Source organism: Vipera berus (assembly GCF_964194415.1).
Source record: "Vipera berus genome assembly, chromosome: 1".
Taxonomy (NCBI): Eukaryota; Metazoa; Chordata; class Lepidosauria; order Squamata; family Viperidae; genus Vipera; species Vipera berus.
In genome coordinates this window covers 242,518,500-242,540,286 of record NC_138202.1, presented here as the reverse complement: position 1 = coordinate 242,540,286, position 21,787 = coordinate 242,518,500, and the positions used below count along the sequence as shown (strand labels likewise).

The following is a 21,787-nucleotide window of genomic DNA, read 5'->3' as shown; positions in this document are numbered from 1 at the left end:
ATATTTCCATGTACAAGCAAAGTTTCAATGTGGTCTCAAGAGTTCAGATTCACAGCTGCTTGTAAATGCTTCTCTCCTGTAAACATTCACACTGCACTCATGATCACCGGCTCTTTGTTTATAGCACAATATGCCTTTCAAAGGAAAAAGGCTGTTCCCTGCTGCCTGCCTGTTGAAGTCTAGGCTTGCTTGGGTTACCTGTAGGAAGTTATCAATTCTTCTCAAAAGAAATAAAAGAAAATTGCTCCAAATGTTGTTACTTCATTTAAGTGTGATCAGCGCATTAAAATAGCTGATATTATGTGTTTATTTGGAAAGCTCTCTGGAAACTTCTTGAACAGACATGAAATCCATTTCCCCAGTTAACATTAAAAGCAATGCTCACCTCTGTTTCAGATTTAACTTGTTTCCATAACAACAGACAAGTATCGAGTCGTAACTCACTATTATCCAAATCATTGTTTCCCTTATTGAAATAGTCAGCTAGAAAAACAAGACAGAAAAAGATGGCATTCACTCTCAGTATTCGTAAATTAAGAGTTCTTCTCAAAAAGTCCTTGAAAACTTTTAAGAGAGCACTGGGAAAAATATTGGGATTTATTTCTTTTCATCTGAGAGTGGAAGTTAAACACGAACTCAAACTTGCATCTAGAAAAAAAGCTCAAGATGTAATAAAACAGTTGTCTGAAATTAACATATATGTAGCCTTATTTGTATTTATATATACAAATTATAAGGGACGTGGTGGCTCAGTGGGTTAGGACGCTGAGCTTGTCGATCAGAAGGTCGGCAGTTTGGCGGGTCGAATCCCGAGTGCCACGTAACAGAGTGAGCGCCTGTTACTCGTCCCAGCTTCTGCCAGCCTAGCAGTTCGAAAGCATGTAAAAATGCAAGTAGAAAAATAGGGACCACTACGGTGGGAAGGTAACAGCGTTCCGTGCGCCTTTGGCATCTAGTCATGCCGGCCACATGACCACAGAGACGTCCTCGGACAAACGCTGGCTCTTCGGCTTTGAAACGGAGATGAGCACCGGCCCCTAGAGTCGGAAACGACTAGCACGCATGTGCGGGGGAACCTTTACCTTTACCTTTATACAAATTATCCTTCCCTTTTTTCCCTCTAAGCATAATCTCTAATTTGTGTTTCACTGCCATGTCAAAGATAACTTTCATTTTATTACATACAAAATATTAGTCATGTAATTTTCATTTTGCTGCAAGAAATGTACAGTATCTATTGCACACTAACCTGCTGAAGACCTTTTTCTCTTGTTAGAATTTGGCTTGAATACAAAGCAGCCCTAAAGACAGAGAGAGAGAGAAAGAAATATTGATTCCATTAAACATTTTGTCCTAATTCTACATTGACAGAAATGACCCATTATAAGTGATGCACTTATTTAATTTTATATTTCCTTCAATAGCATTTGCTCCTCCAAACTTCACCTTTTTGCAACTGGAAAAACTAGAAACACTAGCTTTTATTTATATAAAATAATTTTTAACTATGCAATTTTCAGTAAACTAAGGAGATGTGAATGAGCTACTCCAAATAGTACATAAAAAACCATATGTGTTTGTGTGCCGAATCAACCCACGTTAAAAACAAGGATTTTATGTACAAAACCTTTAAATATGACAGGGTCATATTGTGTTTATTCTTATATATATTTAATTATATTAAAATATATTATATTTATATTTAAACTGAATAAACCAGGGGTCTTCAAACTTGGCCCATTTATGACTTGTGGACTTCAACTCCCAGAAGACCCCTGGAATAAACAGATCTAATGCTCCTTTGTTCTCAAACAAAAATTTACTTGTGTTGCACTGAAGCACCCATGTGCTGAGACTTGCAATACTGCAAAAACCTTATTAAAAACTGGGAGGAACAAATAATATTCAACTTGTACAAATTAAAATGATGGAGAGGGGAGAAGGATCAATTTGGTCTGTCTTCAGACTGTCTTCAGACTGGAGCTAACCTTAGAATCCTATTATTGTGGTCATCTTCATGGCCCTGTTCACCGCCCTGAGTCCTTCGGGAGAAGGGCGGTATACAAATTAAATAAAATAAATAAAATAAATAAATCTTAGTCAGTCTTCTGCTTGGATCACATTCATAATATTTTGGATTAGTGATAGGATCACAGACACAACTTTGGGAACTGACTGGGCAACAAAGACTCAGATTACAATTATTGAAAAGAATTAGGTCAGGCCCTTTTATGACTTGTGGACTTCAACTCCCAGAATTCTTCAGCCTGCGTGCCTGCTATAGGTGGGGTGAGTACTGCAGGGAGCATGGGTGGGTGCTGGAAAAGGAAGAACAGGAACCGGGGCCATGAGTTTTCCAAGCCATGTGCCACTGCTGGCCAGGGCAATCCTGCCAGGCAGTGGCCTTTTGGAGATACACCCACCCCACCCACGGTGCATGTCCAAAATGCCTGGCAGCAATTGGATATTTCCTCTGTGACAAGGCAGCTGGAAGAGGAGGCATCACCAGGGCCAACAGAGCCTCCGCTCCTTAGGGCTTGAGACACATGGTGTTGATAAATTCTGCAGAGGGGAGGCATGCAATGCAAAAGTCAGCTGGTGGCATTTGGGGGTGGGGAGAACAGATGATCATAAATGTGATCTGATGACTGTGAGGTACTATATGATGACCAGAACTTTGAGGATTGGTCTTATGTCCGTTTTTTCAGTGCCATTATAACTTTAAAAAGTCACTGAATAAATGGACCAAGCCATACTGGATTTAGACCAAAGGCTATAGATTGGGTTTGGGAAGACACTGGGAGATCTCTAGAAGAGATGCTAAGAAAGGGTCAGGATAAAATTTAAGAGAGCAATATAAATTCCTGCTTTCCTCCATATGCAACTCAGCTATTTCCCATGTTTAGTAAGTGGGGATAGCTCTCTAGATCCACTAGTCTTTGTTCCCAACTGGTGACTCAGATTGTCAGTTTACCTGCAGTTCATGGGGCCAAATAGGTTATTTGCTCAAGGAAAATGAACAAAAACTAAAACTAAAGACAAAAAAAAGCACTACTGTTATTTTTGCTTCTACTCTTTCCTCTGGATCCTGAAAGTTTTATTAGAAACTAAGAGCCATGAACAGTTGTAATCTAATGTTCCCAGAAAAAGAACAATGGAAAAGCAGCAATTTTGCAGGAAGGGGAAAGCTATTGGTGACAAGCAGCATCCAATACTAGATTATTGACTTTAGAGGGACATGATTTACAGTTGGGATGGCATTCGTTCATATGGTATGGGAAAAATAGAATACACAGCTATTTCCAGAGACATTATATCAGAAATTCTTTATTGATGGTTTGGGAGAAAATAAAGAGGAAGCATTACTTGAGGATTCCAGATTGGCTCTCAACGATGGAAGCGTTAATACACCCCAATATGTTTAACATGGGAAACATTATAAGATATAAAAACCTACTAACAGATACGGGGAAGTTGAAAACCAAACAACAATTAGAGGAACAAGGAATAAAGATGGATTGGTACATGAGAACGCAAATACCATCTAGATATGAAAAAGATGCTAAAATAGATGGTTTTAATTTGGGGAAAACAGAGTTAGATGAAATACTTATGGGAACTGAAAAAATGGATTAAAAAATGTATAGCTACTTATTATATAGGGAATTAGAGGAGGAGCAAGTTAAAGAGTCAATGATAAAATAGTCAAGAAATTTTGGTTATACGATTGAATTAGATAGATGGCAGCAATTGTAGGAAAGAAATTATAAACTGACAATGGCGACAGCGTATAAAGAAAATATGTACAAGATGTTCTACAGATGGTATATGTCTCCAGAAAAACTAGCTAAAATGTTTAAGGACAGATCTATGAAATGTTGGAAATGCCATCAAATACCAGGCTCTTTCTATCATATGTGGTGGATGTGTGCAGAAGCTAAAACCTATTGGAACATAATCAAATCATGGATAGAAAAGATGATACAACAACGTATAGAATTAAGACCAGAAATATTCCTGATGGGTATTTTACCAGAGAAATATAGCAAAGAGAACACATATTTGATTATTCATATAACCACTGCAGCTAGGATTGTGTTTGCACAAAACTGGAAAGCACTGAAAGCTCCTCCAGAAGAAGAGGTGATCAGGAGAATAATGAAATGTGCAGAAATGAATAGATTAACAATGATAATTAAAGATAAGACAAAGTCAGAATATTATGAAATTTGGGCAAAATTTTATGAATGGGTGAAAAAGAGAATATGCTTAAAAGACAGCTAACACTAATTTAGATGGAAGAAAACTGAGGAGATAAGGATATTATCATACCTAGTATAGACATTGAAAATCTAAGGAGAGGAGCTGCTCAGACATCACCCCTGAATTGTATCAGAAGAGGAATGGGAGGGAAGAAAGGAGAGGAGAGAGGGAAGAGAGTAGAGGAGGGGGAAGGAAGTAGGAAGGTTGGAGGGAAAGAGAAGTGGGGAGAAATGGGAGGGGGGTGGTGAGAGAAAGAGGAGAGGAGAGGAAGAAAACAGAAGTAGGAAAGAAAAGAGAAAAGAAGAAAGAAATTAGAGAAGAGGAAAGAGAGAGAAGGAGGGTGGATATATGAAAGAGGAAATGGATGAGCAGCACCCAAACTTACGTGTATGTATTTATGTATGGCGATATATAATACCTACAGCATTACTGATATAACAAATGTTAAATACCTGAAAAATGTTTATATTTCATTGGTTAGTTTGTGGTATATTAAAGGAACTGTGAAAAATAAAATAAATAAATAAATAAATAATAAAAAAGCAGCATCCTTGTGGATCAGTCTTTGCAATTGTTATGACTTCTGCAGCACTTGTTTTGTGAGTTTTCAAAGAGCCCCCAAATCTTAGTCAAACCACCAGCCACAAACCTTTGGGGATCTCTTTTCTAGAGATACTGTGTACTGTATAGGTTGGAGGAAAGCAGTAAGAGTGGTTGCTCTATAGCTGTGGTGGTGAACCTATGGCACGCGTGCCACAGGTGGGACGCAGAGCCCTCTCTGTGGGCACGCACGCCGTCGCCCCACTCCTAGGTCTTCAGCTATGTTTTATAAAACCTTTTCGCTTTAGGCCTCCGCTGCTGTGTGCAAAAAAAAAGGAGAAAAGGTTCAATCAATCAATTTCAACTTCTCGCAGGAAAGATCTCGCAAAGTTGGAATTGATTGATTGAACTTTTTAGTCCCACCCAGTCTGCCATTACCACTGCAGCCATGCCCACCCAATGGGCCACGCCCACCCGGCACCCAACGCTATATAAGTGGGTTTTGGGTTGCAGTTTGGGCACTCGGTCTCATAAAGGTTCGCCATCCCTGCGCTATAGTTTCTTTCTACAAATACTAGGGAAAATAAAAGGCAAACTGGTTACTTATGGAGATGCCTGTGTAGCTTTCCTGGCAGAAATAGTTAAAATGGTTTGCTTTCTTCACTTCCCAGCGTAGCCCTACCACCACCTTGGGATTTCCTGCATATATCCCACCAATATATTAACCAGATGTCTACTTATGCACCTGAACCATGGTCAGCCAGGAAAGGAAAGTGCAGTGCATTTTCTGCCATGAACATCTCCTTTCCTCACCTCCCCGCAAAAGGTTTGTCTGCCAGTTAATGAATGAGGGAAAACTTCTTAGCAGGGCTATTTCATCCGGGGGGGAAAAGACGCCCCTTTCTACTATGCTGCCTCCTCAACATGGAACAGCAATGGGACATCAGGAAAGTTGTGAACAACGCAGACTGTGGGATTTGACCTGGCGAAAAGGACAACGACCACAATCCCGTGTGTTTTTTTCCAGACTCCTCGCTTTGCTTTTTCTCCACTTAAATGTCTTGCTTTCGGGCCAACAACCTTTTCTGCCAGTTTTCCATCTTCCCAATAAGAAAGAAAGAAAGAAAGAGGCGACATCTTGTCGCCGCGCAACACAACACGCACTCAGTGGGAAAACCAGGAAACTACAGCTTCAGCGACCCATGTGCGCATGCCCGAAGAGGGGAGGACATTATGAAGCGACCACCAGGATCACGAACTGACTCCCTCACACAGACCCCAAAGTGAGGCGTTCGTCGGATTCCTCGAGGGAGGAGACTGAATCCACTCCCTCTCCTTCCGACTCACCTTGGAAACCGAGCACGTGCTCATAGCGAAGGCTGAAGCCTCCTCCGGCGCCAAGCTGGACCTCCCAACATTCGCGAACGGACTTCCGGAAGTACACCTTTCCCCCCCCCCCACCCGTCCGCCTATTCTTGTCCACAGGAGCACTTCCGGAATCAGGAGCGTGTGTAGCCGTTTCTTTCCCGCCCTGCGAATGCTATGGTCACAGGGCTAGGCAACCTTGGCTCTTTTATGACTCGTGGACTTCAACTCCCAGAATTCCTGAGCCAGCCTAGTTCGCGCTCGTAGTCTGCGTATTCTCTTTCTGAGGCGAGTTCTGCGCCCGCCCCCTTTACCAGAAAGGGAAGTCAGGCTGGAAATGGCTCCTCCCCCACGTGGGCTGTTCCATGACGGAGGGGTGGAAAAGTGAAGAGCGCCACTCTTAACGAGAACTATGGCGAGGTGTCGTTTCCGGAAGTGCATCGCTGCTCAGGTATTGATCATCCCTTTTCATAGAATGATAGGACTGGAAGGGACCTAGGAGGTCTTCTAGTCCAACCCTTTGCCCAAGGCAGGAGACCTTATTCTGTCGCGGACAATTGGCTGCCCAGTCTTTTCTTGAAGACCTCCAGGGATGGAGCACTCACAACTCCAGGAGGCAAACTGTTCCATGGACTATGCTGGACGAACTTTATTATGTGATTAAGTGACTAAGTTAGTGTATCAGGGAAATGCTTGCGGATATAATTTACTTGGACTTCAGTAAAATAGTGGGTTTGTTAAATATAAACCTTTATTGTCAAAGTACAACATGTGTACATTGAGATTAGCTGAGCCTCCCCCTGTGCTCTCTCCCCCCAACACACAGTGACAACAAACCCTCCATCCCACCACACTATGTGAACCAACTACACCACACACCGGTCTCCCAAGTCAATTCTGCATAAGATTATGTCCCATTTAAAAGCCTAATTGTTTTTGGCATTCCAGAGACGCTGAGATACCTGTTTATTTTTCAAAGCGATATTTTTGAAAATAGTTTTCAAAAACTTCTGTAATGCATTCCTTCCGTAGGGGGGAAAAACAATCAGGAATTTGGTGGCCGCTTTTTCAATCAACAAATTTTATTTAAAAAGTATGAGTTATTGTGAGCTGGAGCTCACTTCATCAGATGCAAAGATGGGAAGGCTGATTGGGAGAGGAGGGGAAGACAGGTTGGTTATGCTGATGTAGGTTACTTGTGAGAGAGATTACACGTGTTTATCAGTTTATAATGTGTGGGGGGGAAAACATTGTGTTTGCTGATTCCTTTTTAAATACCTTGAAACCTTTCCATGTTTAAGACCTGTTTTTCCAAAGAAAGTCACTTTGAGGCCTGCCTTATAATGTCTTGGGAGGTTGAAATGCTCTGATATAGCTTTGCCCTCGATTTAAGTACTGATGTCAAATTTGTGTCTATTGAGTCTTATACATTGTAGGGTGAACATGTCAAGACACATCTAATTTTCTATAGGTACTTGCTGGGGTCTGTGATGGTCATGTTGCATAGGGGCAAAGTAGGCATCTAGTATTGTTGCAGGACTTTCCATATTGGAATCATTTCCCTGTTGTTTCTTTTTTTTTATTGAAAAGTTTTACGGTACATTTTAAGTATACTCCATCCCTCCCCTTCCCCCCCTCCCCCCCACTTCCCAGAGCTGAAAGCAGGGTATTGCCTCCAACAAGCTTAAACTAAAATATGCTAACCAACTATGAATAGACATTAAATCCTATCGCACTTTAACTCCCCTTATACGTAGGTAAATAATAATAATACATCTTATAATTCTAATATTCATTCATATGCTAAATGACATTTTTAGTCCCATATTTTTTCTGCATTCCGAAATATATTTCTGTTGCGATTGTTCTTTCAGGCGTGCTGAAATTTTTGCCATTTCTGCCAAGTTTGAAACTTTTAAAGTCCACTCTTCTATAGTAGGCAGTTCCTCCTTCTTCCAATATTGTGAAGTCTTGCTGCCGTTATTAAATTCAACATCAATTTAGTTCTATAACAGTACAATCAGTAATAATACCCAATAAGAATAACTGTCGGGTAAACCTTATCTTTTTCTTAAATATCTTCTGCATATTCCACCAAATTTTAATCCAAAAAACTTTAACTTTTTTACAAGTCCACCACATGTGGTAATAGGTTGCATCCTCACAACCACACCTCCAACATTTAGGCTGATAATTTGGATACATACATGCTAATTTTTTAGGATCTAAGTGCCACCTATAAAACATTTTATAAAAATTCTCTCTTAAATTTTGAGCCTGAGTAAATTTTACATTTCTGACCCAAATTTTTCCCCAAACATCCATCGTTATTGGCTCTTGAATATTCTGGGCCCATTTTATCATACAATCTTTGACAAGTTCTGAATCTATTTCTATCAATGCATTATATATCCTTCTTATATGCGCTTGACTTTGATCTTTAATTTGTTTTACCAAATTTTCATCTGTTGTTGTAATACCAATTTTCTGATCTTTCCATCTAGCTTGTATCTGACCATACTGAAACCAAGTTTGTACTATTTTCCCTTCTTTTAAGATATTAAATGGCTTTAATTGCCACACATTCCTCTCCAGTCTAAGAATATCTTTATATGTAGTCACATCATATTTAAATCCCAGACTTATATTTTCTATTGCATGCTTAGGTATTGCCCAAATTGGTATTTTATAATTTAACTTGTATCGATATTTTTTCCAGACTCGCAACAGGGCATACCTTAATATATGTGTCTTAAAGGTATTATCCACCTTTTTATCTTACAGTAAATATGCATGCCAACCATATAATAAATCATGTCCCTCAATATTCAGTAATCTTCCTTCTGTTAAATTAAACCAATTACTAATTGATGATAAAACTGCAGCTTCATAATATAATTTAAAGTTGGGCAATTTAAGACCACCTCTTTCACATATATCTTGCATTATCTTGAGTTTTACTCTCGGTCTTTTCCCTGCCCAAATAAATTTATTAATGACTTTCTGCCATTCTTCCAAATTTGAATCTTTTTTAAGTATAGGTATCATTTGAAACAAAAATAAAAATTTTGGTAAAACATTCATTTTAACTGCTGCAATTCTTCCCAATAAAGACAATTGTAGTTTCCTCCAACTATCTACCGTAGTTTCCGGCGTATAAGACTACTTTTTAACCCATGAAAATCTTCTCAAAAGTCAGGGGTCGTCTTATACGGGTGCTGAAAATTTAGGGACAGGGCTGGCTGGAAAACTTGGAGCGGATCTCCCATTTAGTCTGCGCAGGGAAAGCGGGACCAATTGGAGAAGAAGCTGCAGTCTGTGATTTTTTACAGGCTGGGGTCTGGGCGTCTTTCTTTCTAAAGTTGAAGAGCAGCTGTAGTATATCCCAACTTGAAAGGCAGGTGGGGAAGGCAGCAGCCAGAGCAGCGGCTTAGCTCTAAGGACACATTTGACTCAGGAACTGGGCGGGCTGGCTGGAAAACCTGGAGCGGATCTCCCATTTGGTCTTTTTTTTTTAAAATCCCATTTATATCCTGCCCTTCTCCGAAGACTCAGGGTGGCTTACAATTTAAAGCACAAATCAATGTGCTTAGCAATAGCCTTCATTCTGTGTATATGCCTGTTCATTAGGGCTTTCACACACACCCCAGCGGCATTATTACAAAGTCAGCTTATTGCTCCCAACAATCTGGGTCCTCATTTTACCTACCTTGGAAGGATGGAAAGCTGAGTCAACCTTGATCCTGGTGGGATGCGAACCTGCACTAATTGCAGGCAGCTGGTTTTACGTAAGGCTCTGTGCAGGGAAAGCTTTAGAGTGAATTAGGAAAAGTGAAAAAGTGAATTAGGAAAATAGGGAACGGTTGCTGGAATTGGGTATGTGTAGTTTAACGAAGAGAAGGGTGAGGGGTGACATGATAGCAGTGACCCAATATCTCAGGGGCTGCCACAAAGCAGAGGGAGCCAAGCTATTCTCCAAAGCACCTGAAAGCAGGACAAGAAGCAACGGATGGAAACTAGTCAAGGAGAGAAGCAACCTAGAACTAACGAGAAACTTCCTGACAGTTAGAACAATTAACCAGTGGAACAACCTGCCTCCAGAAGTGGTGAATGCTCCAACACTGGAAGTTTTTAAGAAGAGACTGGACAGCCATTTGTCTGAAATGGTATAGGGTTTCCTGCCTTAGCAGGGGGTTGGACTAGATGACCTCCAAGGTCCCCTCCAACTACTTCTTCTTCTTCTTCTTCTTCTTCTTCTTCTTCTTATTATTATTATTATTATTATTATTATTATTATTATTATTATTTTGTTATTATTATTGTTATTATTATTATTATAGTTTAATCCACTTGCACTGTTTTATGTTTACATGTTTGATGACAAACAGCCTTATGTTTATAAGTGACAGTTTTCCTACTAAGCACCTGCATGTCATAAGCATTTGAATTAAAATTACCATATTAAAATCAAATCTGATGTTTTTTAATTTTTATTTGGTGTGCGTTGGAAGAGGGGTAGTCTTATACGGCGAGTATAGCCCAAACCCTATAATTTAACAGGAAATGTAGGGGGTCGTCTTATATGCCCAGTCGTCTTATACGCCGGAAAATACGGTAATTCTTTTTGTATTTTTAACCATAACAATTCATAATTATTTTTATATAATTTCACATTTGAGTCTGTAAGATATACCCCCAAATATTTAATCTTTTTGGCTATTTCAAATCCTGTTAATTTTTCTAAGACTACCTTTTGTTCCATAGTCATATTTTTAGACAGAATTTTAGTTTTTTGTCTATTAACCTTAAATCCAGAAACTTGCCCATATTGCGAAATTATTTCCATTAAATCTATAACTGAGTGAGTCAGTTGAGCTAATGTAATAACCAGGTTATCTGCAAATGCTCTCAATCTATAATCTTGATCTTTAATTTTAATTCCCTTTATTTTATTTGAGTCACTTATCTTAATCAATAATATTTCCAAAAACATCCCTGTCTTGTACCCTTTTCAATTTTGCAAGCTTCTGTTAAACTACCATTAATTATTATTTGAGATGTTTGTTTCTGATATATTGCCCTGATAGGTTGTAAAAACTTATCGCCAAACTCCATCTTCTCTAAAACTTTAAATAAAAATTGCCAATTCAATTGATCAAACGCCTTTTCAGCATCCAAAAAAATAAGCGCTGCAGGGACTTGATTATTTCTTTCCAAATATTCTAATAAGTTTACAATATGTCTCACATTACTCTTCATTTGTCTACCGCTTATAAATCCTGTTTGATCACTATAAATCATTTGCTGCATAACCTTCATTAATCTATTTGCTAAGATCTTTGCAAATATCTTATAATCTGTGTTTAAGAGCGATATAGGTCTATAATTTTTTGGTTGGTAAGATTTTGATCTTCCTTTGGAATCAACGATATGAATGCTGTTCTCCATGATGGAGGCACTTCCCCTCCAGATTGAATTGTCCTAAATAATTCTTTTAAAGGTTCCACCAACTCTAATTGTAAATTTTTATAATAAATAGCTGTCAAACCGTCTGTTCCAGGTGATTTACCCACTTTTAATTGTTTAATTGCTAAAATAATTTCTTTAGCAGTTATTGGTTGGTTCATCCCTTCCCTCTGCTCCTGTGTAAGTATAGGGATATTTACTTCTTGTAAATACCTGTCTATATCTAAACCTTGAGTTATATCCCTTGCATATAATTTAGAATAAAATTCACTAAAAGCCTTTTTAATAAGATTTTGCTGAAACACCTCTTTACCCTTATATTCTATCTTATCTATGTTATGTGATTTTTGCTTTTTCCTTAACAAATAAGCTAACCATCTACCTGGCTTATTAGCATTATAAAAAGTATTATGTTTGACATATCGTAAGTTGGTTGCCACCTGATCTGCCGTCAGCATATCAAACTGCCCTCTTAGCAAATTAATTGCTTCTTTCAACCTTTTATTGGATGAATCCAAAATAAAAGCCGCCTCTTTCATCTTTATTTCCTCCTCTAATTCTTTACGCTTATATTCCAATCTACGTCTATATTTATTATTCAAATATATTAACACTCCTCTCATATAAGCTTTACCTGCATCCCAAACCATTTCAATGGGTGTACCCTTATGCATATTTATAACAAAAATTCATTTGTTTTTTACATTCTTCCAAATTTTCTTCATATCTAAACAAATTTTCATTTAACCTCCAAGATCTCCTATCTCCCTTCCCCTTGTCCAATTCCATCCATACTGGACTATGGTCTGATAAAGTTCTTGGACATATCTTGATCTTATTAACCCTAGAAAAAAAAATCATTAGTAGTTAATACAAAATCAATCCTGGAAAAGGATTGATGTCTATCAGAAAAAAAAGTAAAATCTCTTTCATCCATATTTCGTTCTCTCCAAACATCTCTCAATTCCAAATCGTCTATCATGTCAAAAAAAGATTTAGGCAATTTAGCATGATTTGGAGTACTTTTAAAAGGTCCTTTTTTATCTTTCTGAGTATCCAGCACTCCATTCCAGTCTCCCATTAAAATACACGATTTATAATCCCATTGAATTATTTTGTTATGTAAAAGTTTATATTGGAATCATTTCCCTGTTGTTTCTTGTTGCTTCTGAAAATCTGCTTCAAGTTGGGTAGTTGTCCATATGTAAGTATGGCATTGCTAGCCAAAAGGGAGTGATGGACCTCACTTGTTTTATAGCACTTAGACCAGGCATGTCAAACTCGCGACGTCACATGACGTCGTGCGATGTATCATGACTTTCTCCCTGTTGCCGGCAATGGGGAGGGTGCAGTTTCGTCATGATGCAACCGGCCTATGGGACGGCAGTTTGACATGCTTGATCTAGACTTATCTATTTGCTTGCTTGGATTTGAAGCCCCTGTACCTTCTTTTTTTTTATTTAAAAAGTTTACAATACATTTTGACTTTAATCCCCCCCTCCCCCACCCCTCTCCCTCCCCCCCACTCCCTCCTCCCCCCCCCCCGACTTCCCAGAGCTAAATACAGGGCATAAAATAAAAAAACAAACATAAACACCCCTATGTTATCAACAATAAACTATAAATTCTATCTCTCTCTAGCTCATATAAAATGAGTACAAACAATATTAATATTACAAATAAAGTAGAAAAGAAAAAGAGGAAAACAGAGAAAGATCTTTACTCAAAATAAATTTTCTTAATCCCAGTCTTTATTCATATTAATTTAAAAAAAAAAAAGAAAAGAAAAAAAACTTTCACCTGCTATTTGCATTCTCCCACCTTTCTCTAATTTCCAAACAAATTCTCAGTTACGCACCAAAAGCGCTTATCTCTGTTAATCTTAATAATCTCCAACCAAACTAAACTATAATCAAAAATAGTTCTTGCATGTATCACGCCAAATGTCTCACAGTTCCAAATCATCCTTAAGTTCAAATAAAAGTTCAGATAAAAAGAGTATATATAAAAAAAAAAATTTAGGCAATCTCTAAGACAACTTGTTGTTAATTAGGAGCTTACATACCCACTCTTAGTTCAACACATACTTTAAGTCCATAACCCTAATATACTTTTCTAGCAAGCAAATAACATCAATCTTAAATTGTGTAAAATATTAAAAAAAAGAAAAAAAAACTTTCTTTCTCCTCTATAATAATTTTACTCCATTGACATTCTAATCTAAAAATTTAATCAGCAATCTTAACGCCCCAAAACTTTTGGAGCACCTCTGTCATGACCCCCAAAACTTCTTTAGACCGCTCTCCTCCTACATCTTCACTGTAAGCACACTTTGAAGATTCCATAACTTTCTGCTGGTCTTGCTCTCGCTCTCGTCTCGCTCTTCTTAGGGCGGCGCGCGTCATCTTCTGGCCTCCTGCAGCAACCGATGAAACTGTAGCTTGATCCCCTCCGACACCATTGTCCTCTGTCTGTCTATCTGCAACATCTTGAAACTTTCCCACACCGTATCCTTTTGCAGCTTCCAAAAATGATAGGGGGGTTGCTTTTAACACATTACTATAAAAATCACGTGCCTGAGCCACAGTAACCAAACGATGTCTTTTACCTTCGTACGTCGCCACCAACCCAACTGGAATCTCCCATCTGAACTTAATATCACGTTTCTTAAGTTCCTGTACTAGAAATGCAAAATCTTTCCTTCTCCTTAGGATCTTCGGAGGGATCTCTTTTAAAACCAAAACTTCTTGCTCAGCCACTACCAAATTAGTATCATAAGCAGCTTGAATGACTTCATCTCTAATTACTCTCTTTGTAAAATAGACCACCACATCTCTGGGTAACTTCCTCTGTCTTGCAATCCATGAATTTACACGAAAAACTTTGTCCATATTTCCCTCAATTTCAGATGCTGATTGGCCCAGTACCCCTTCCAGAGCCTCAGAAATCAGCTGCTTTAAATCTTCTTTACCATTCTCCTTTAAACCCCTAATTCTAATAGCATACTGCATCTGATTATACTGAACAAGGCTCAATTCTTCGTCCACTTTATCCCTTATATTTTCATTTTCTAATACCTTTGCTTCTAATATAGAGTTCTTTTGACTGAGATCCTCCACTTTTATATCCAGCTGTAGCACACATTCAGCTACGGATTCAACCGTAGACAAGATGTCCACCCTCATTGCTCTCAGCTTCTCTTCCATCTTCTTCTCCAATTTCTCCATTTTCTCCTCCAATTTCTCCTCCAGCTTTTTCAACTTTTCATCCATCATATCAGACATCAGTTGTGCATGCTTTCCAAGAGCGTCTTGTAAATCCTTAAGCGTCAATACCGGGGGAGATGCAGGAGGAAGCAAAGCTTGCAGTGAGGTCTCTTGCACCAGGGAAGACCCCGCATTCCGAAGAGCTTTAGAAGTTTTAGCCGCCATCTTCCCCCACTTTCACTTATTACGCAGTTTCACTTTAAAGCTATAAAATCCATTGAGCTAGAGAGTAAAAATAAAGAGTCCACTTCACCTTGACCTCCTGTACCGCTCTGCCTGCATCTTGATAATCAAAAGTATTTCCTTTTGGCAGGGGTGGTTGCTAACGCCTGGCTCTGCTCCAAGAGTCCCAGAGCAGAGGCGCTGCGCAGCTCGGAGCAACCCAGGCTTCGGGGGGGCTCATCCTTCAGCCGCCCAAGCTCTCAGCTCAGGCAGCCCCGGAGAGCTCAACCCCTACCTGGGGCCTCACCCCCTCCTCTTCTCCCGAGGAGGGGGCTTCAAATCCATCTAAACAGCTGATCGGCGCTGTTTACGATGGAAAAACACAGCTGCGGAGCGGGCAGCCCGAAAACGGCTGTCTTTCGACGTCGCGTCGCCACCGGAAGTCGAAGCCCCTGTACCTTCTAGATTCAAAGTTGTAGATCTTTATTTGAATGTTGATCTTCAGTGGAAAAGATAATTCCAGTTCCAGAAAGGAAATGTATGGTGAAGCTGTACATTTTTATCTGAATGCTGATCTTCAATAGAAACGATAACTCCAGTTCCACAAGGGATAATGAATGACAGTGGTCCCCAACTTTTCCGGCTTTGCGAACCAGTGGAGGAGGCGAGAGGGAATGGTGTGCAAGTGGCTTGTACACGCACGCATGCACAGCTCCATTTGCGCAAGCAGCATGCACACGCACCCATTGCTCGCACAAATGGAGCTTCACACCTTGCCACCCACCTTCCTGCTTGTCGTGCAAATAGAGCTGTGTATGCGCTTGCCTGCTGCTTCCGTGGCCCGGTTCTGAACAGGCCACAGCCTGGTAGTGGCCTGCGACTCTGTGGGTTGGGGACCCCTGATGTATGGCATTCATAAATATTGGTCGTTTCTTATGGAAGTAGGAAACAAGGATGAGTCTCCATCTGTACACTGAAAAAATGTAATCTCTGTATGTGTTTATATGTAATAAATTTTTATGTAATGAAGTAGATGATAAAATGATGGCAAGGATTTTGCTGCCTATTTATTCTTCCACACTCAATTTGGCAATTTTATTTCAAATAGCTTTCACATGTTTTGAAGATTCCGCCAGAAAACCTGGTAAAATCAATCTCTGCTGTTCCAGTATCCAAAAATAGGTAGGATATTTATACTTTAGAACCTTAATTACTTGAGATCCTTTTGTGCTATGTACGAAATAGCAAATAAAACTAGGGGTAAAGTCCTGGCACTGCATTTTAACTCATTCAGTCTCTGTTTCTAATTCACATTATTTCTAATATCACCTAAGACAGGAGTAGGAGCCAGTGACCTACAGATATTAGTGAATTGTAATTCCCAGTATCTTTTGCATTGCTAACCAGGACTACTGTAAGTTGTAGTTCAGCAACATCTGAGAGATCAGAACATTCCCATAAGGGTGGTTAACATTAGACATCATTGGACAAACAGATCTGTAAGTGCCATTTTACGGCTTTGAAGGTTTGAAGAATAGGAACTACGTCTAGCTTGTATATTGTTAACTAGGCATATTACTTTCACAGATCATTTGCTCTTTCAGAAACTTTTGGGGATGAAAAGACTTTCAGCTATGTTAACTCTAAATCTTAGGAATCCTGACCCCTCTGTCACAGAAAGAATCTGAACCTTTACATTTTTTCCCTTTTTTTTAAAGGCAAGCTGCTGATTTCCAGTTTTTTATGAGTTCTATATTAGATACTAATTCTACAGATTACACAACATCAGATATTAATCTTCAGGCAGAGAAGCTGGCAAACAAGGTATCTAGTAATAAGCATTAATCAGAAGCACCATTAACAATTGCTTATCAAATGTTTTGTACTGCATAAATGCGATGAAAAATGGTATCCTGAGATGTTGAAGCCTTTTGGAGGTCAATTCTTTGTTCTGTTATTTTTAACAGTGAAAAGAAAAGCCATTCTTTTATCTTTCAACAACTGCAAAGTGCAATCTATGGTCTTTCCACATTGGCTTGAAATGAAGTTAAAAATTATTTGCATGGACGACCCAGCTACAGGTGCTATAATTCTTGAAAACAACATTGTGTACAAGTTCTTGCTGCTTTTGTCAGAAAGACACAGTGGCATTTTGCCACAAGCTCCGCCCCTTTGGAATGTGCATTGCTGTGTGAAAATGCACACAGAAAAGCAGCAGACCTCCCGTTGCAATGCTGCTCTACCTTGTTGCTCTCCTTGCAGAGGCTGCTTGAAAGTGTGACGTTACATAATGCAGTGTGCCGGATAGTTCTACTTATTTGTGGTATAGTCTTTTGTCTATATGTTTTACTTTCCTTTTAGCTAAAATGTGATGCAGTTGTGAGCAAAATCAGCCCAGGCAAAGGAACAGTAGATTTCACGATAAATCGAGACTTATTAGCAAAGGTAAGAGGTAATGTCTTATGAACTGTAGAATAGAAAAACATGCTAAATCTGAAGCTAGTGTTTTCGGTAAGAGATACAAGTGTATAGCATATAGTCCCTATTCCATTTCATAGTTTAAACTCAAATGTTCTCCCCAAGATGCAAATAATGATGTCATGTTCAAAATATAAAATAATAAAACACAGTTTACAAATAAACACATCGGATAAGAAGGAATAGCATTCACCTAACAGCAGGGGATTTTTTTTAAAAAAAGAATCATTTTGCATGAATAATAGTAATGTTATGATATCTATAATTAATGTCATTATTGATTGTAATATTGCTAACCTGTTTAAAAATATAGCTGTATGGATATGAATACCATATTTTGTGAACAGAGCATGGGCAGATTGAAAAATAAGAATGTTCTCACTTCAGAAGAGTAATCAAAACTCAAAAAAAGATGAATTAGCATTGGCTGCTTGCTATCTGAAAAGCATTTGCAGATGTCTGCTTAGCTGATGTGAAGCCTCAGAAGATTTTTGTGAAATGAGAGATTCATAATCTTGCAAATATTATTATTATTATTATTATTTATTCAATTTCTATACCGCCCTTCTCCCGAAGGACTCAGGGCGGTTAACAGGGCATATATAAATAACAATACAAAAATTAAAAAGAAATTAAACAAATGCCCGATTAAAATACAATAACAATAAAAACAGTAAAAAACCCATTAAAAAACCCTAATGTTCCCCATCAGGCCAGACCAGCTAGTTCAAATAAGTGGGTCTTCAGCCCACGCCGGAAGGAGCGAAGGTCCGATGCCATCCGGAGCTCAACCGGCAGTTGGTTCCATAACGCCGGAGCGCCCACAGAGAAGGCCCTCCCCCTGGGGGCCACCAGTCGACATTCCCTGACTGGAGGCACCCTGAGGAGGCCCTCTCTGTGGGCACGCACAGGGGGGAGGGGAGTTGACGCCGGCAGCAGGTGGTCCTCGAGGTATCCCGGACCCATGCCATGTAAGGACTTAAAGATCATGACCAAAACCTTGAACCTCATCAGTGTAAGGCATTACTTTGGTCTTAAAATGATCCCTTAATAATTCATTACTCCCATTGTAGCTGTGTGTATTTTGCTTCCTAAGACAGTGTTGCAGCAGGTATTCGAAGATGGCTCTGAATATGGAATAAACAGCGAACTTTTCTCAGGATTGCCAAACAAAAAGGTTCTAATTGATTTTAGGTGAGTATATAGGCTTAGTTATTTTGGAGCACACTTAAAATACCATGCAGGTTTACAGATTGGTTATGTAAGTAACCTGTATGAAAATCAGCATTGGCCTAAGATTGGTTTTGTTCATTTCTTTCAAGTAAAGCATGCACTTTGATTTACGGAGTATCGAAATCCATCTTTTTGAACATTTGAACATATGAAATACTCATGTTCAGTTTCCCTTGGAACATATAGGCTTCCAATTCAGTTATGACACAATTTTGTTATTTCATGTTGCAATAAAACATGGGAAAGAACATGAATACAGATACACAGTGCATTTTGTGTTCTTCAAAGACCTGTGGATTAGCATACAGTATGTACTTCTGAAAGATATCCTCCAGTATTGATTTTGCTAATGAGTGTTCAGTTTACTAGCGATGGAAATGCCCATGGTTCCATTTGCTTTACCATACTATGTTGTTTGCGTAGTTTGACGTGTCATTCATGTTTTCCTTTACACGTTTCACAGTATGAGCTAAATGGAGAATATCTTTGTCCTGTCTTAGCCATGAAAGCCAGCTGGCCAGTTTCTTTCTCTCAGCCCAACCTACCTCACTGGGTTGTTGTTGTGGAGAAAATAGGAAGCTGTGTTGGATATGTTCACCACCTTGAGTTATTTGTAAAAATAATAAAGGAGGTTGTTAATAAATAAAAAGTTTTAAGGTAAAGTCTAGTTTGACATCTCTATTCCTCTCTTGGAAGGTGGGGAATGTAACCTAAATGACGAATGTTCACATTTCTTGCAGTTCACCCAACATTGCAAAGAAATTTCATGTCGGTCACCTGCGTTCTACATTAATAGGTAAGATTTAAATATAACTAAATTATAGCTTATAAATGAAACCTTCTGAATATGATGACGTAGTCTAAGTGAAATGACTTGTAACTAGCTTGTGAACAGTAGGTGCTGGTGTTTAATTGTAGTTACTTGATATTTAGTCTTAGGCTACATGATAAGCTTTGAGCTGCTTTGAAGTCATTGCTAAATGGGTATTGCTTGTGTGCCTTTTGAAAGTTTTTCAAAAGAGGACTAGATTGAGATAGAATCAAACAAAGTCTTTAAAATGACTTTGGGAATAAGGAAAAAATAATCAGCTAGTTTTAACTCAAAATGTTGAAACGGCAAAGCTGAATTATTTTACATCTAAGAACTTTAGATTATTCAAAAGTTCAAAAGAAAGACTCAGAATCCACTTGTGACCTTTCTATATAATATACATTAAATAAGAGCTATAAAAAACTATAGCCTAGAGGTGTAATCCACTTCTTTTCAAGCCTAGAAATTTTCTTCCTCCAATTTGTGTTCCCTTAAATTTATTATTAGATTTATAGTTCTTCATATTAAAGTTAGGCAATGGAACCCTGGCAGGGATCCAAATGGCAATCATGTGACTTCAGGGTGCTGTGAAAGTTGCAAGCCATTTGCTACATCATGATCACATGACTAAAAAGGTGCTGGGATGACTGGAACTTTGAGGACCAATTATAACCATCGCTTGTTCGGTATCAATACTAATTGTATCTTCGAACTGTCACTGACTGTTATTAACTGAAGAATATGTGTACAGTGATAGAAAAGGGAGATCAGATTACACAAAATGAGCATTTGTGGATAAGAATACAGCTGGGACAAATAATTACTGTGATTTATTTTCAGGAAATTTCATAGCAAATATCAATGAAGTGATTGGACATCAAGTAACAAGAATAAATTATCTTGGAGACTGGGGCATGCAGTTTGGTAAATAATTTTTTTTTAAAAAAAATTGGTCTTATGGTTAGTGTAACATAATCTAGGGCAGGTTATTTTCAACGTTGTCATAATGAGCTTTTTAAAAACGAAAAGCTTTCAGTTCTATGGGAAAAATGAATATGAGGACCCAAAGCAGGCTAAGAAAAATTGGATCATTTTTTAAAACTGAAAATACCGATAGGTGCAATTTGTAAATTCCTTTGCTCTTTAAGATAATTGTTCTGCACCTTAAAAGATAAACCACTGAACTTAATTCTAAAAATTCATAAGTCTTGGGTATTGAACCATCCAATCTGTATCTATACACATTTGTATGTGCGTAAACATATACTAAAAAACAGTAAGAATTTGAATGCAAGAAACTTTAATTTCTCAGCCACAAATTCCAGAACGCCATGCTCTTTTGACTGTAACAGAGGAGGAACCACATGCAAGGCCTTTCTAGGATTGCATGGCTCTTCTGGGATTGTGTTTCACATTTGTTGTGAGATTTGGGCAGGTCCTATTGTTCTCTGGAAAAGGATATTATTGCAGTTGAAGAAAATAACCTTTTGTGTGTGTGTGTGTGTGTGTGTGTGTGTGTGTGTGTGTGTGTGTATTCAGATAGCAGTAGTTTCTGTTATTGTTTCTGTTGTCACTGTTTCTATTGCATGTGGGTGGCTTTAAACTGTGTCCTTCTGAAATCTGCTGGGCAAGCAAAACTGTTAGCACAAAGCTTCTGTTTTTCTGCAGTTGTTGTTTTGAAAAGGTTTTAACCTAGCTTTATTAATTCCATACTTACAGTGTGTGCACCATTTCCTCACAGGCTGAGATCAGTTAATAGTCTCTGAGTTTTAACAATTGCATTTTGGCTTTTATCGCCACACTTAACTCCCAGCGTGTCTTCTTTCGGAGCACAAGCAATTAACCCAGGAAATCTCTGTGTAAGAATAAATTGTTCTTTAATCCAAGAATGCACAGTAAAATTAAATGAAAAAAGATAAGGAAAAAAAAGAGGGAAGAGAAAGGGAGCTAAGGAAATTAGACGAATAGGTAACTGTAGAAATTCTTTTTAAAATTCAAAATATGACACAAATGAACAGCAATTATTCTCCTTTAACTGCCCTGGAAAATAGTAGAAGTTACTTTTGGTAATAAGACTAAACAAGAGTGCAAAACAGAAGCTTTAATATTGCCCGAACTTAAGATAGACTCAATAATCCTAGTTTGATCTTCAGGTAATCTCATCAGTATCCAAACAATGACATCCAAGCGTTAGATTGGGTTG

General features: G+C 38.5%; 2 protein-coding genes across 7 annotated transcripts in view; one reads left to right on the top strand and one right to left on the bottom strand.

Moving 5' to 3' along the window:
* The window catches only part of ORC3 (origin recognition complex subunit 3), a 44,165-nt gene extending 37,784 nt beyond the window's left edge, over nt 1-6,381 (bottom strand). The window contains exons 1-3 of the mRNA XM_081313251.1: nt 6,151-6,381; nt 1,250-1,301; nt 386-483 (exon numbers count right to left, since the gene is read on the bottom strand). Coding sequence (XP_081169377.1) covers nt 386-483; nt 1,250-1,301; nt 6,151-6,174 — 174 coding nt within the window. The 5' untranslated portion in view covers nt 6,175-6,381. The remainder of the gene's footprint in view (nt 1-385; nt 484-1,249; nt 1,302-6,150) is intronic.
* A 58-nt stretch (nt 6,382-6,439) lies between these two features.
* RARS2 (arginyl-tRNA synthetase 2, mitochondrial) overlaps nt 6,440-21,787 on the top strand; it is a 40,112-nt gene continuing 24,764 nt past the window's right edge. For 3 of the 6 annotated variants that reach the window (XM_081313256.1, XM_081313254.1, XM_081313255.1), the window contains exons 1-7: nt 6,492-6,619; nt 16,171-16,244; nt 16,781-16,886; nt 17,424-17,507; nt 18,637-18,734; nt 19,514-19,569; nt 20,425-20,508. In XM_081313256.1, the coding sequence (XP_081169382.1) occupies nt 6,581-6,619; nt 16,171-16,244; nt 16,781-16,886; nt 17,424-17,507; nt 18,637-18,734; nt 19,514-19,569; nt 20,425-20,508 (541 nt within the window). In that variant the 5' untranslated portion in view covers nt 6,492-6,580. Of the gene's footprint in view, nt 6,620-16,170; nt 16,245-16,780; nt 16,887-17,423; nt 17,508-18,636; nt 18,735-19,513; nt 19,570-20,424; nt 20,509-21,787 lie in introns of all 6 variants that reach the window. The other 3 variants (XR_014024554.1, XR_014024555.1, XM_081313257.1) reach the window with 3 other exon arrangements.